The sequence below is a fragment of the Phalacrocorax carbo genome, chromosome 1 (genome assembly GCF_963921805.1).
Source record: "Phalacrocorax carbo chromosome 1, bPhaCar2.1, whole genome shotgun sequence".
Classification (NCBI taxonomy): Eukaryota; Metazoa; Chordata; class Aves; order Suliformes; family Phalacrocoracidae; genus Phalacrocorax; species Phalacrocorax carbo.
The window spans coordinates 146146843-146162347 of NC_087513.1; the positions used below are offsets into that span (position 1 = coordinate 146146843).

Below are 15505 nucleotides of genomic sequence, written 5' to 3' on the forward strand. Positions count from 1 at the left end.
TAAGTCTTCATGAATCACAGGCAAGCAATACTGCCTTTTTGTGCAGGGAACAAGCAGGCTGACTTAAGATGATAGCAAAATTCCAGTTGGAAGGTACCTCGCAGGTCTCTAGTCCAGCCTCCTGCTTGACGCAGGGCCAGCGCTGGGGTCACACCAGGTTGCTCAGGACTTTGTCCAGTTTGGTCTTAAAAACATCTGAGGACAGGGACAGCTCAGCCTTTCTGCTGCCTGACTGTCCTCATGGGGGGAAGGTTGTATCCAGTCTGAACCTCTCTTCTTTCAGCGTTATGCATGTTGTCATTTCTTTTCCCACCTTACACCGCCATGAGGAGCCAGCCTAGCTCTGTCTGCTCAGTTATCCCTCACAGGTTGGGTGCTGTGGGCCTGCTGTTAGGTACACCTGAAGCTGTCCCTTCTCATGGGGCAAGTGCTCCAGCCCCAACCACATTGGTGGCCCTCTGTTGGCCTTGCTCTACTTAATTGTTCTTTCTTGTGTCAGGAGGCCCAAAACTGGACACTACTCTAGACGTCGTCTAACAAGTGCTTAGTAGAGGTGTGTAGTCCCTTCCCTTGGTCGAGCTGCACTTCTGTTCATACAGCCCAGGGTACCTGTAGCTGCCTGTGCTGCTTGGGCACGCAGGCAGCTCACATTAAGCTTGCTTATTGGGTAGGAACCATTTGCCATGTCTACGTGCTATAGCGTTTAAAGTATATTCAAACAAATCTCTGGTGCGATATGTGGTAGTAATACAGAAATGTACTGTTTTAAGAATAAATTTGTATTTCTGTGCTATTGGTCTGTTGGCACGTTCACTGTTTCAGATTTGGTAATACTGTAGTCTGAGTAGATCAATACAATTCTAATAATAGTATCAGAGTGTTTTTAATCACAGTGACAAAATACTAGCTATAAAAAATGCACTATATTTCAAGCAACCAATACCCTCCCCGCCATGTTCTTTGCTATTTCTCCTTTAGCCCCTAGTGATATGCTTGAGGGTTTGTTTTTGTTTTTTGTAAACCACCCTAAACCACTTACTTTTCTCCCCTGTGTCTTAAAATGGCTGAATGAACCCAACAACTCTGAAGCTAGGGCTCCCCAAAAGCTTTACTATGCGGCTGATTAAAGGGATCAGTTTATTGTGCATGAACTTGCATCAGATTTTATAAACTATATGCCATTTTAAAAACATGATGGAATGCACGTATTCTTAGTCCAGACCCTGCACTGAAGCTAATATATAGCTTCAATAAAAGTATTCATTACACAGCAGCTTGAGTCTTACAGATTGGTTGCAACTGTAAAGGCCAAAGTGAAGTAGTATCAAGGGCAAAAAAAAGTTAAGGATAGCTTAGTATTTTCCTCCTGTCAGAAGAAACGGGCACTTTCGGGTCTCACCACCAAAGTTAAGAGCAATTATTCTGAAAGGATATGGTAAACTGTGATATACTCTTCTGGTAGGTTAAGCATATACAATATTTATTGCAAATATTCAATTCCAAAATTGCAAATTGCTAGCGAATTTTGTACTGCAGTTAGACAACATATTGACAGATGAAATATAAGGCAGATAAAGTCTTGTTAAGCAGTGTTATAACTTTCTTGCAGCATTAATCTGCTGCTTGAGAAACTGTAAGCACAGATTAAAATTTTGCTTTAATATTCTTGTGAAGTGAGAGAAAAAATAAATGGCAAAAGATAGGTTGCACTTTGCATTATTAGTAGTGTTATCTTTTAAAGTGTTTTTCTTTAGTCTTAGCTGAAAAAAAAAAGCATTGAAAGCTTGCATTTGTTTCTGGCTTCATTGCCCGCCCCATTCTTACTCTTTCTGGGGGAGAAATCCAGAAGTTTTTTTAATTAGAAGGAAAGTATGCAATCAGTGACTCAAATCTCATCATTAGTTGGACATCTCAGTATCCATTTCTCTTATAAAACTTGGCTCTTGCAACCACATCATTGGCGTAGTCATTGTGTGTTGTGCCAATATCCATTCTGTCGTAGCTCTGGACGTTGTTGGGGCCTGCATTATAGGCTGAAATCCCACCTGGAATGAGTGTGAAAGGAACACATAAACAGAGATGATACTTTGTCAGTAAATAAGCATGCAAACAAAAACCACAACTTAAATGTGTTGCTTTAGTTTGTAGCTCTCTTTTTTCCAGTATTGTATTACCATTTCCAGCTGTTTTTTTGGCACTGAGGTGTTCCTTTTGTGTTTTAACTTTGTGAAGAAATCATAATTTCCTCCTTTACATCCAGACTTGGTGATCATTGTTCCCTTGCTGTGTTTTGCTAATGTAACATCTTCAGTTGTATGGCTGTTTCCTTTTGTGCATATTCCTTCATCCCTACCCACGTTAATAACCTCAGACTTATTTATATTGTAGTTGGAATAAAGGGATCCAACCATGACAGCTTCAGCTGTAATCAGTGCTCAAGAATGTAACCCTGTTTCCTTCAGAGAGGACCATACATTTTCAAAATTCATGTGTTCCTTCTTTGGAGTTACCAGGATAGTAGCTGGGTATAGAAATGTAAAACAAAGGAAGTGGAGAGAGGTGAGGAAAACTCCACCCTTACTCCTTGCAGCTGAAAAATGTCATTGTATTTGCCAAGTTTTCCAAAAGCCTGCTAGAAAGCTAACCACATCTTCTTCCTCTGGTCCTTTTAGTGAGTGTCAAGGGATACTGTTCCACACGTCAATAAAATGAACAGGGGGGCTGGGATGTGTTTAGTTTTCTGCAGTGCTCAGTTTTACAGTGTTCTCGTGCTTGACTTTTATGTGTGTGAAGTGTTTCAAAGCCAACAAAACTCTACCTTTGAGCTGCTGTTCCTTTGTCCATTTTGGGAATTTCTTCTGGATTGTCTCGATCATTCCGCACAAAATCTGTGTACCTTGTGCTAAGTGCTCTTCACTGTCCCATGTCCCGACAATCTTATGGTACCGTTTGTCAACCTGAAAGTGAGACAGCAATGTCAGCATACCAGAAACCCCGATGTTTATGCAGAACTCTTCATTGCTTACAGGCTGCTTGTATTAATTTTGATCCTTAAGATCATTATTTACATCTTTCGTAATTGTACAGAGGGGAAGTAAACTTAGCTCAAGGTGCAGGCAAAGCCAGAGGATGTGTGAATAGCAGACTGTCGGGGCACTGAAGAATAATGCCTGCCCCACCTCCTTGCCTGTCAGAGCTTTAAAAACCCAACAGAGCTGCTGCTGTAAAGACAACAGGGCGCAGAAAGTGGGCTTACTGCTGTTTAAGCTCTTCCAGCTGCAAGGTGACTGCTCCCCTCCGCCCCAGCTGCATCAAGGGTGGGAAAGCCCGTTTCCTCTACGGATCTCCCCTTGATCTCTGCCTCAGTTCTGCTCTTCTTTTTCTCTCTCTTTTTCTCTCTCTTCTCCGCCACCCCTTATCCATGGGGTACTAAAGCGCAAGTCTGAGGGGACTGGAGCTGTTATGTAAGTGGATCCCAGTGCGTGCAGCAAATGTTTAGGACTTGTATGGATAAGCATACAACTTGGTAAACACGTAAGGTGTGAATGTAGGCATGAATAATGAAGCAAGATCCCCCCACTAGCCAGGCCCCTGTGGTGCATAAAGGGTAATTAACCTGACTGTATGTAGCTGCAGCCTACAGGCCTCTGCTTTTTTTTTAAAAAAATGCTTTTTGAAACAGGATTTTTTTATCTAAAGTATGAAATAGGAACAATTAGTCTCTTCATTTCCAAGAGAGTACTGGGAAGGAAGCAGCGGTTTCACAGTGCAAAAGCAGTCTGCTCATGCAGACATTCATGACATTCACTGGGGTCCGTCCCCAGTACTGGAGCTGACAGCTGGGTCAGTGTCAACTTTATTCTGGCCAAAGAGTTGTCTGAAAAGGTTTAGGGGGTTGCCTTGCAACAGGACCCCTGCATCTTGTCACATGCCCCCTTTCTGCTTCAAAAGAAAGATGAGGTTTGTGTTTTTAACAAGGTGGACCATACCTGCATTAAACCAAACCCATTTCCATGGTCACCCCAGCCGTCCTTCAGCGCTGCCCCAGCATGCGACTCTCGAGAGATAATACCAGCAATCACAGCTGGATCAACACACTTGCTGTTGCCAACTTTTTTAATCTTGGCTTCGTATTTCTTCATGTTCTCCAAATCTTTTTCTGCAATCTTCTCTGAGGCGGGAACTCCTACAACACAACATACATGACTTTTAATTTTTGAAATCAGAAGTAAATTGTTCTACCAGTTGTTATGACTGGGCTGACGTTTTGAATCTTTTTGAATCTATGTAGAGAGAAGCAATGATAGAATTGACCAATTTTGCTGAGGGGTAAGCGCCCTAGAAATCTATACATGGATGATATAAAAGATGTTTTTTCAAATACAGAGGACAGTTCTCTAGCATGCAGACTAAAAGGCAGGTCGTCTTGTTTTAAATCTAAGCCTTTGGGTGGATTAGTCCCAGATTTAGTTCCTTTTAATTTAGGACTATAATGGGGAAATGTTCAGAAACTTAGGTCATGACGGAAACCCCCTTCAGGGAGAGAGAAAAGAGGCTTGGTGGCAGGGGTTGGATGCACTCGTCAAACCTTGCATTTTCTCTGTGATAGTCTTGAATATTCCTTAGAACATCTCAAAGGCAACTCTGTTCCCAGCATAAAGTTATGTGTCCAGGTAGGATCTTTACTGGTTGTGAAAAAATCTGCTCACATGGCAATGACTGACAGCCAGAGACCAGGATCTGTAACAGGAATGAGCTTGTGCATGGATGTAAGGCAAAATGAACAACTGAATTGGAGCCTACCTGCGTAGCTCAGTCGTTCCGGTTTTGCGGTTGCCTCTGAAGCTCCAGTTGTGTCAACATTCAGTATATTCCCATAACGCTCCAAACAGCCTAAGTAAGAGCAGTATTTACAACCAAATGTCAGGCCAGCACAGTGTGTGATGCGTGCCATTAAAATGTTTTTAGATCCATGACTGAAACTCATGGTATCATTTTGATACTGGTGCAGGCATTTGTGCTAGCAGATGCAGTCATGTTATCATATGCTCTGGAAAGGATTACCGCTTGGTCAGGCTGGCATAAAGCTACAGTGTTGCTTGTGAGGTGAACTAGCTTGTGCACAATTCATCTCCTCAAATTTTAGCTTGCCTAAAACTTAGCTGTCTAGTCTAAGCTTGTGCCTTGGGCTGCCCATATAGCCTATGGAGAAAGGCACCCCCAAAAGGCAGTTTTTCTATTCCAAACTAAAAAAAAAAATCTATGAGAGTCAAAAGAAATCCTGCACTACTTACAGGTACCAGCTTGCTTTTCCATAGCTACCATCAACAGGAAAAATTGAAGGCAAACATCATTCAATTACATCCACTACAATTTATCTGACTTGCAGTTTGTTTCACTTGCAATTTATCTGCATTTCTCTGTTGCCTAAACACACTGTTGTAGAAGGGAAAACACACAAATAGCAACGGAAAGGAGCAACGCTAACCCGATCCCACAGTTAAATGGAAAACAGACTCTGGTACAATGAATTATTTACAAGAATATTAGACAAACATCACAGACCTGACATGTTTGCTGCAGGATGTCTCCCCACCTTCTTGCTGCACTTCCTAGGGAGACATGGGCTTTTTATCTGCTGGCAGTGTTTTGGAGCTGCTGACTCAGTGTGCTTCCTGCTCCTATTACCCACTCAAGTGCCACTTGTATTACGAGAAACAGGAACACCTAACAACTTCTTGTGCATCCACCCAAACACAATGAGATTTCCGCTCTACAGCATGAACACATTTACAACTTTAAAAATGAAATACCTTTTAATTTAATTTAAAACCCCGTTGCTAACAGTTTGAAACTAGGAGGTGCTTCGTCTGAAAACAACTCCCCCGCTTCAGTTGTTGAAAGCTAAAATTTGCTGACAACAGGAACCTGCTCTTTTGGATGTAGTAAAATTTTTGCAGGTGAAGACCCGCAACAATAGCATGATATAGAGCTGCAACCACTGAGAATTTGGATATGCAGAGAATATGCCAGGTCTCTGTTGTTATCCCCTCTTGTACAGCGACAACAGAGGTGAAGCCACAAACCCAAATTAGCAAGTGGCATTGATCAAAGCCACTGTAGCTGTTCAGCAGTAGGGAAAAAAGCCACTGGATGGCAGACCTCCCCGTCACTGCTAATCCATCCAGACATATGTCTCCCCCATGGCCTGTTTTGTGAGGGTGAAGCGCTGATATTGCAGATCCAGCAGGGTAGTCAAAGAAGGAAAGCAGTGGCTGTGGCTGTTAAAGGGAACAAGCTGCACCATGTGTTTAAAAACCCTGCTGGTTTTATTTATTGGTTTGGATTCAAAAGTCCCCAGTAGTTTTTGCAGAAGTTCTACTTGTCCCATCAGCAGATGTAAAGCCCCATGCTGGAGAATGCAAACAGGACTGAGGCATGAAGAATACACAAATTTTAGTGTCTTTTGTAATAAGTTCATTTTTTTTAAGCCGTGGGTATTGCAAGGCTGAACTGAGACTTTAGATAAATTCTCAAGTATCTTGGAAGTCTTGTTCATGACCTCACATAAATACAGCAAAGGCTATTCTTGTTATAAGATAAATACTAAACGAGCAATACTTAAATGCTTTGTATTCATTGTTGATTAAAATGAAAGCCAAAAATGGGAAACTACATGTGTTTTTGCAGTTATGTGTATGTACCTGCTCTACTCTGTCCACCTGAATGTCCACATACCTGTTTACATCTTTCCCTTTCCTGGCTGTCTATTGTGTAGGTGTAGGCACATACACCTGTCCTTAGCATGTTTTTTCTTGTCTAAGCCATCCCATTTCTTTAGTCTTTTCAGGCCACATTTTCTTCAGTTCTGATCATGGTTATTGCTGTGGTTTTGAGGTTCTCCAGCTGGTCCCCATCTTCGCTGAGCTGTAGCTACCTGAACCAAACATGGTCCTCGGCTAAGGCTTTTCTGGTCGTGATTAGCATGAAGACTTCACTTATCTTGCAGAGGAAAAACACTACGTTGTGCCTCCTAGTGTGGTGTTTGCCTTCGTACCGCAGCAGGATGCTTTTGCCCTCCCCACTCCAGTCTCCCACCACGCTGCCTTGCTCTAGCCCTAGGCTGGGGACACTGGTATGTTGGTCCGCAGGCTGAAGGACAGGAGATGGTAGATGTTGGAGACTAAATCACCTCTGTAACTGTGGGAAGCAAATCCTGGTGTGCAGAGTACAGCCTGCCTCAGTAGCGTGGATGGGGAAAAGGTGAGGTTGCCACCCACCCACATGGAGGGATGTCTGCAGTAACTGTCTGCTGTGAGGTTTGCAGCCATCTCTGCATGTATCTAAGGAGAACCTTGTGAAGAAACATACTGAGCCAGTTATATCTTTGCTAAGGAAAATTACAAAGCTTTGGATTTTTTTTCTGAGTAAGAAACAAAAAGGCAGGATGTTTTTCACATATATTTATTATATGACTACTGGAAAACCCCACTCAATCAATTGCCAGGAGGTAGAAAATACTGAGGTGCTCATGTTTAACTGTAGTTAAATGCCCAGCAGCCCTTACCTCACTTGACATTGGCTGTATGGGCTCAGTGGGAGTTAGTATGGAGATTGGCAGTGCTAAGACCTTGCCTTCAGACGTACTACTGAGCAATTTGGTACAAGGTAAGACAAGAGACAGCTTTAAAATGTGTATGTTGAATACAAGTAATATCATAGCAGCTTTAGCTGAAGTGTCAGCAAGTGCTTTCCAGCTAATGGAGCCTGTGGGTCAGTGAGCCCTGGGACAGGGACTTCCCTCCGTGCTGGTGCTGGGAACTAGTGGCATGAGGCATCTCCAGAAGTGATTGGTGAGAGTCAATTGGCAGAAGTAACAGGTAGTTCTCAGAGTAGAATAGTGTTCAGCATTTGTTACCTCTGGGTGATTTGTGTAGCCTGCATTTAAAAAAAAGTCAAGTGAATCACCTGGGTTTCCAAGGGTATGCTGCCAGACAGCCACTTCTCCAGTGTCTGCAATGAGGCAGGCACCTCCCAGCCTACCTTCCCATGCAAACTGCTCACAGCATCACATGGGCTGTGGTGATGGCAAGTAGGCTCTTTCCAAGCCAAGGTGACTTGCTCGGGAAAGTCCGTAGCTACAACACAGTTCAAGAGCAAGCCAGGAAGGCTTCAGTCTTTACTGCTAAGGCTGGCCCTCAGGCAACTCAGCCCTGAGATGTGAGAGAGAAAATCTGGAGAAAGGAGGCCTTCCCCTTGGTTGAGGAGGGTTGGGTTAGAGATCATTTAGGCAAACTGGATCCTTGCAAATCCATGGGCCCGGATGGGATACACCTGCAAGTGCTGAGGGAGCCAGCAGATGCTCTCGCTAAACCACTCTCCATCACCTTTGAAAGGTTATGGACGACAGGAGAGGTGCCCGCGGACTGGAGGGTAGCCAATGTCACTCCAGTCTTCAAAAAGGTCAAGAAGGAGGACCTGGGAAACTCTAGGCCAGTCAGCCTCACCTCCATCTCCAGGAAGGTGATGGAGCAGTTCATCCTGGAGGTCACCTCCAGGCATGTAGAGGACAAGAAGGTTATCAGAAGTAGTCAACATGGATTCACCAAGGGAAGATCATGCTTGGCCAACCTGATAGCCTTCTATGATGGCATGAAGGGAGAGCAGTGGATGTCATTTACCTCGACGTCAGCAAGGCTTTTGACACTGCCTCCCATAACATCCTCATAGGTAAAATTATGAAGCGTGGATTAAGTGAGCGGACAGTGAGGTGGATAAACAACGGGCTGAACAGCAGAGCTCAGAGGGTCGTGAACAATGGGGCAGAGTCTGTTTGGAGACCTGTAACTAATGGTATTCCCCAGGGGTCTGTGCTGGGTCCAGTCCTGTTCAGCATATTCATCAATGGCCTGGATGAAAGGACAGATTGTAACCTCAGCAAGTTTGTTGATGGTACTGACTTGCAGTGCAGCTCAGGTAAGGACCCAGGGCAAGTTCATGAGCTTAAATGCAGCTCTTGAGCTAGCAGGCAGAAGGTGCATGGGAAGGGAGAACATCTGAGGCTCCTCATAGTGCAATATCAGAGCTGACTTTCAATGCAGACAGCCAGATCCCTGCGAGAGAGGGGGAAGAGGCTGCAGACCCCATCAGTGTAGTCGGGGTCTAGACAGCATGGTCACCCCAAAGCTGACTCTTCTCCAGGCTGAGTGGACCCAGCTCCCTCAGCCTCTCCTTGTGTATCCTCGTGCTCCAGCCTCTGACCAGCTTGGTGGCCTCTGCTGGACTCACCAGTGTGTCAGTGTTCCTCTTCTATCAGGGAGTCCCAAACTGCATACAGTGCTCCACGTGTAGGCTCACAAGCAGCTCAGGGTGCTCTTAGCTACATCTCTAAGTGGGCCCATGGTGTCCACCAGGACCCCCAGGTCCCTTTTGGCACAGCGTGCTTTCTAGACAGTTGGCCCCAGCCCATACCGCACACAGGGTGTTCTCTCCCAGGTGCAGGGATTTGCCTTTGTCTTAACTGATCATCACGGGGTTGCTGTCAGCCCATTTCTCCACCCTCTCCAGGACCCCACATTAGGTATCAGCTGTGAACTTGTTGGGAGCGCTTTCTGTCCCTAGTCTGAATTGCTGCTGAGGACACAAAGCAGTACTGGCTGCAGGATCTTTCCCTGGGATGTGCTGCTAGCAACTGGCCATCGGCTCTATGTTGTGACACTGACCACCATGCTTTGAGCCTGGCAACTTCCTAGCCAGTTTTCTACCTGTCTATCCAGTCTGAGTCTCACCGGTCTGGCTGTAAGGATACTAAGGTGGGCTGGGGCAAAGACCTTGCTAGGTCAAGGTATACCATATAATCTCCTCTCCCCTTTTCCATGAAGCCAGCCATCTCAAGAAGCATCATCACAAGAAGCAAACAGGTTGGCCATGCGCTATTTACCCTGTTTAAATCCACGCTGGGTGTTTGCAGCATGGCCTCTGGGAGCTCCTGGGAGGATGTGTGCCATGACTCTGTGCACTGTTAATGGCTTTGGATTCCATTTTCCCATCCATTTAAGATGCTTGCAGCCAGTGGTTTTTCTAATTATTTGACATACAGTTATTCCCAGCCCCAGAAGGTGTACTCATCATGGAAGAATAAAGGAAGTTCCCTCAGCATGCAGGTAGATGCTGGTGGGAAAGGCATGGCTCGCACTGCCAAACCAAACCTAGCTCTTCCTTTGGCCCTGTAGAATGAGTGTCTCTCAGTCCATCAGGCATCTACACCTTCCCTTTCATTGCCTTTCCACCCTCCTACCCCCAAAATAGTTCAATTCCAGGTATAGAAGGGATAGGGGCACCAAAATCTGCTGAACTCAAGGACCGCCCTTTTCCTGAGTGTCACTCTTCTACAAGCATTAGAGGGGGAAAAGAATTTTATGATGCACAAATATGTATTTCATCCTTTTCCCTTCTCAGTTTCTCTATCTGCCTAAAATTGACATCGTGCTTATCCAAACTTTGCTAACACACATGACAATATGAGTACATTGGAGTCCTGCTTTATTTGCTAATACCACTTTTATTCAATTTCTGTTTGCTTATTTCTGTATGACTGAAAACATCTATCTCTAGTCTATGCATTTATATGAAAAATTAGCATTCAGAAAAAAATTACTACTCCACAGCATAATGTAAATATGAAGCAACTTTGAAAAAATAAACCATTAAGCTAATACCCAAGGAAGTACTTACTTTGCCTTTTGATTTCTTAAGAGAATGACAGATTTTGGCAGAAATGTGTTTTAAGATCTGTAGGGCAGCCAATTATCAATAGCAAAACAAGGCAGACCTTATAACTCAGAGAAATATGTAGATAGCAGAAAAAAACCATACTGCTTGTAAAGGAACTACATGACCGGTGCCTTACTGAATATTGTTGTAAAAATTGAGGGCTTTAGCCTGCTCATTCTTATTCATGTAAATCGTTCCTGTACATTTGCATCTGTGCGGATTTGCGGGGTGTGGCTGCATTGTATCTTGGCTCCCTCATGGCTGTCATGCAGGTGATGATAAGGAAGTTACTCTGTAGAGATTCCCGAGTCTAGTATCCGCGTTTCTTGTAATACTGGGCTTGTGCAACCACATCATTAGAGTAATCATTTTGGGTGGTGCCAATGTCCATTCTGTCATGGCTTCAGACTTGTTAGAACCAGCATTGTAGGCAGAAATCCCACCTGAAATGAAACACCAAAAGAAGTCAGACTTAAAAAAATAGGGAAAATTCCACCCTGATATGTTCTGCTTTTACTGGTTTTGAAAGCTCTCACTTATGGAGAGTTCAGAAGGGGAGTAGGTGGCGTTATCAGAGCTTCTCTGACTTAAGTGGGGCTCCGCAAACAGCTTACGGTTATTCCCGAGTCCACCAAAACACCTGAGGTTTTGTGTCCACAGATATTTGTGGTTTGATGAACTTGCACCATTTACCTGACCCAGCACAAGCCCTGCATTTACACTGAGCTTGTTAATATCGTATCAGTCATGTCATATAACGTATCATATCATATCCAACATCCTTGTAACTTCTCACTCATGCTTGAAAATTATGTTTAATTAAAAAAATTAACTCATAGTTAAAATTAATTACTTAAAATTAATTATTAGTTAAAACACATTCATACATTGCATTATTTTTGTCTCACAGCTGCATATGTGCTGCGCTGAAAAGCAGAGGTATCTGAGGTGGCTGTGAAACGAACCCAAAAGTAAAGATATTTGCTTAATAACTTTTAAAACTCAGAATTGTCTCTCACCTCTATCCTAATACAGACAGTATTACATCAAAATTTTATTTGCCTTGCCTCTGGGAGGAGGTAGATCATCACTTACAGGGATATTGTGCAGGCTCAGCAGCTAGTGTGTGTTCAGCACTTTGGAAATGTGAAGGATTTGGGATTATTTTGCCAGGGAGAAATGGAGGCCTCTGGCAGAAGAGGGATACTCACCGCAGTAAGATAAACCCTCTGGCTTTGCAGTTTTGCACGAAGCCCCAGAGGTTTTATTTCTGCTGACACTGCCATAGCAATCTGTGTGGCCCTGGGAGGAACCTGCAGAGGCAACATGAAAGGGTCAAGCAGTAAAAACCTTTTGTGACTGCAAGTAAAACCCAAGGGGAGGCTGGACCCTGGAGAGGGCGGGCTGCTGGGAGCGGGAGCTGCAGAGGGCTGCGTCTGTCACTCTTTGTGGTGGAGAGGAGGTGAGGTCCTGCCCTGCATCCTGCACCCTGCACCCTGAGCCCACCTGTCCCTCAGAGGCCACCCCTCCTTCTGCAAGACTCGCAAGGGGACCCGAGCACTCTCTCTCCAACAGAGTCTGGAGGCAACCAAGATTTTGGGGAGGGGGGTGAGGAGGTGCATCAATGTCTCCTGCTTCCCAGCTGTGGGGTGTGTGTCCCCAGCTCCTTGGGGCAAGGCAGCGAGGGACACCAGACTTACCCAGGAGGGCAGCAAGGCCCAGCAGCAAGAGCATTGGGTACATGGGGTGTTTCTTCCTGTGCATGCAGAACAGCCTGAAATTCAATCAGTCAGCATTGGCATGTATGAAGACATGAATATATCTCACTGCTTGATGAATAAACTCAAAGAAGCTCTTCCTGAGCTGATGGGTAATTCTCTTGTTGGGTAGGCAAAGCGATACATAAACGCAGTCGCATCTCTTTTTATGAGACCCTGACGGCAGCTCTCCTGCTCCAGCACAAACCAGGCTGCAGACGTTCATGAGAGACTTGTGGCCTCTCACTTCTGCTGGTGTTTCAAGGCCATGTCTTCTACAACATTTTGGAGACTTCCTCTAAATCTCAAACCCTAATATTTAAATCAGAAAACATAAAATTAGTGATGTTCAGTGCTTTGTGCTGCTGCACTCCCACCATGAGCGCCTTTATTCCCTGCCCATATTTTGTATACAATCCACCTTCGCCACACCTGGACAGCTTTGCCTAAATCTCCTGAGACTTTCTTTATACTCAGAAATCAGCATTTTCAAGATGCAAGCTGTTTAAATCATTGTGGCTATCTACATTAGGGGAGCCATGTGAGATAGGCTCACGTATGGATGAGAGCCATCTAAATTTAGGTGACCTAAATCCAGAACTACAGGACAAATCTCCATATCCTTATTCAAGCAGAAATCTCATGCAGCAAGAAGCTGCAGCCCCTGGGCCACCGAGGAGACAGTATTGGTGAAGGGAATGAGCTCTCACCCTGAGCAGTGGTATCTTAGCTACTTGTCCACGGCTTAGCGTCTGGCACAGAACTGAGGTTGGGGGAAGTTTAGTATATAGGGAAAGCTACCTTCCGTTCGGTGGTATTCCAACAACTGTGATGAAATGTTTCAGGGCTGTGGTTTTGTGAGATTTAACTGCATATTTTTCTCATGTAAACAGAACCTGTTGCACTGTAACCATTGGTGTGGTGGCAAGTATGTTCTCGGGAGTGGCATTTCCAAGATCTGCAAAGGTTAAAGAAACACCCTACTTTTCTCTGGGCATCTCTCCACCTACAGCTTATGTTTCACACCCTATTCCTGGAGGGAACCATGGTAAGGGCTGAAATGAAGGCCCAGCATCGAGCAGTTCTGCAGGTGTTTGCCTCAGTCCTGTCCCAGCATCCTGGGCTGTGTCCCTATTGCTCAAGAAAAGAGGGCTGGGACTGACCCTCAGGTACATTGCATGGAGGGTCTTGCAGCCCTACTGCCTGGGCTAGCAGTCTCCTGAGAGACTGGCCATGTCCACGCTGGTGGCCCACCTCCCCTGACCTGGGGGTTTCTCCCTTGACAGCGTGCTCTGCCGACATCGCTTGTCAGAAGGAAAAAATAATGTCACCTTGTTGGTTCAGTGGGGTTTTTTCATACTAGCTTTTAACGAGCCCAACATACCTCTGAAATGATTCAGACAACCCTTTGCCTCAACATATCTCTCTGCTGGGCAGGGCATATGTTTCTGGCATTTGCCTGCTTATGAGTAGAGGGACTGTAATGACCCAGGCCTTTCCAATCACCGAAACTATGTTTGCTACCTGGGGACAGATACCAATGCTAAGGATACTGGCATCAGGTTAGCCAGAGGTTACTTGCCTGCAGTTGCCCAAGTCAGAAGGTCTTGGAGCCTCTTGCCTCTATCCACCAAGCTCCTTGCCTGTCCTCAAGAGACCTCTCCCCCCCTCCACTCCCCAGCCATGTTTCTGCACACTCATACATTTTCCCCACCACCTCAGAAGCCACAGGGGCAAAAAGTAACACCCGCTGTGGGTGCAGGAGTCTGATCGGTGTCTTTGGGGGCTGTAGTCAGTCTCCAAAGGGTGCACGGGGGGCAGAAAGCAAAGTGCAGGAGGGTGTGTTTGGCACAGCTTTATTTGTGGTAGGACTGACTCATTCTGCTGATGCCTGCCTTTGCAAGGCCCTGTTTCCTTCAGTGGTGTGGATGCACAGGGTCTCGTCCCACCTCCAACAGCTTCTTCACAAGATGGAGCTATGTCGTAGTTCAACTCCAGCCAGCAACTAAGCACCACAGAGCCGCTTGCTCACTTCCCCACAGTGGGATGGGGAAGAGAATCAGAAGCATAAAAGTGAGAAAACTTGTGGGTTGATATAAAGACAGTTTAATAGATAAGGTAAAAGCCACGCACGCAATAAAAGCAAAACAAGCAATTAATTTACACCTGGGGTGTTGGCATCACTGGTTTTCTTGCCCATCCCTTGACAGACTGCTGCCTAAACTGTGTTGGTGCTCCCAGAGCCAACATGGGGAGCTCCTCTGCGCGGTAAGCTGCGCAGCATCCGTGAGCTCCTCCTTCATCATCTCTCACTGTGTGTGCTGAGAAGATTACATCTACATTTTCCATTCTCCGCCCTGGCTGCATCTTCACAGAGCCACAGAAGCACAGAGTGACCGAAGTTAGAGGGGACCTTGGGAGGTCTGTAGTCCAACATCTCGCTCAAAGCAGTGGCAACTTTGAAGCTAGATCAGGTTTCTCAGGTCCTTGCCCTGTCTTGTTATGAACACCTCTGAGGATGGAGATTCCCCAGGGTCTGGGGAATCTGGTGCAGTGCTTAACCACCCACCATATTTTGTGAAAAGCTCCTTTTCTTATATGAAGTCCAAATTTGCCTTGTTGCAACATGTGACTGTTGCTTCTTTCTGTGAACCTCCAAGAAAACTATGATTCCATTTTCTCTATAAGCTCCACAGAGGTAGCTGAAAATGCCCCCCAAAATCCTTGTCTTCTCCAGGCTAAGCAGACCTAGGTCCCTCAGCCTTTGCTGTATAACTTGTGCTCCAGATTGGTAGTGTGCAGTGGCCTACAGCATGTTAGGGTGTGTTTTATACCGGGGAGCCCAAAACTCAGCACGAATGCCAAGTAGATGGAAAGATCGCCTCCCTGGACCAGCTGGTGATGCTTTTCCTAATGCAGCCCAGAAGTCTGTTGACCGACTTCGCTGCAAGGGTGCCTTGCCCACTCACGGTCAA

The 15505-nt window shown here is 45.3% G+C and overlaps 1 protein-coding gene across 1 annotated transcript; it reads right to left on the reverse strand.

The window, feature by feature from the left end:
• Positions 1–1374: 1374 nt before the first annotated feature.
• Positions 1375–13832, reverse strand: LYG2 (lysozyme g2). Its single transcript, XM_064445455.1, has 7 exons — positions 13694–13832; positions 11985–12086; positions 11109–11216; positions 4804–4893; positions 3990–4186; positions 2819–2957; positions 1375–2045 (listed from the first exon to the last, which is right to left on the reverse strand). The coding sequence occupies exons 1-7, from the start codon at positions 13830–13832 to the stop codon at positions 1912–1914; spliced, it is 909 nt and encodes a 302-aa protein (XP_064301525.1). The 3' UTR covers positions 1375–1911.
• Positions 13833–15505: the final 1673 nt, after the last annotated feature.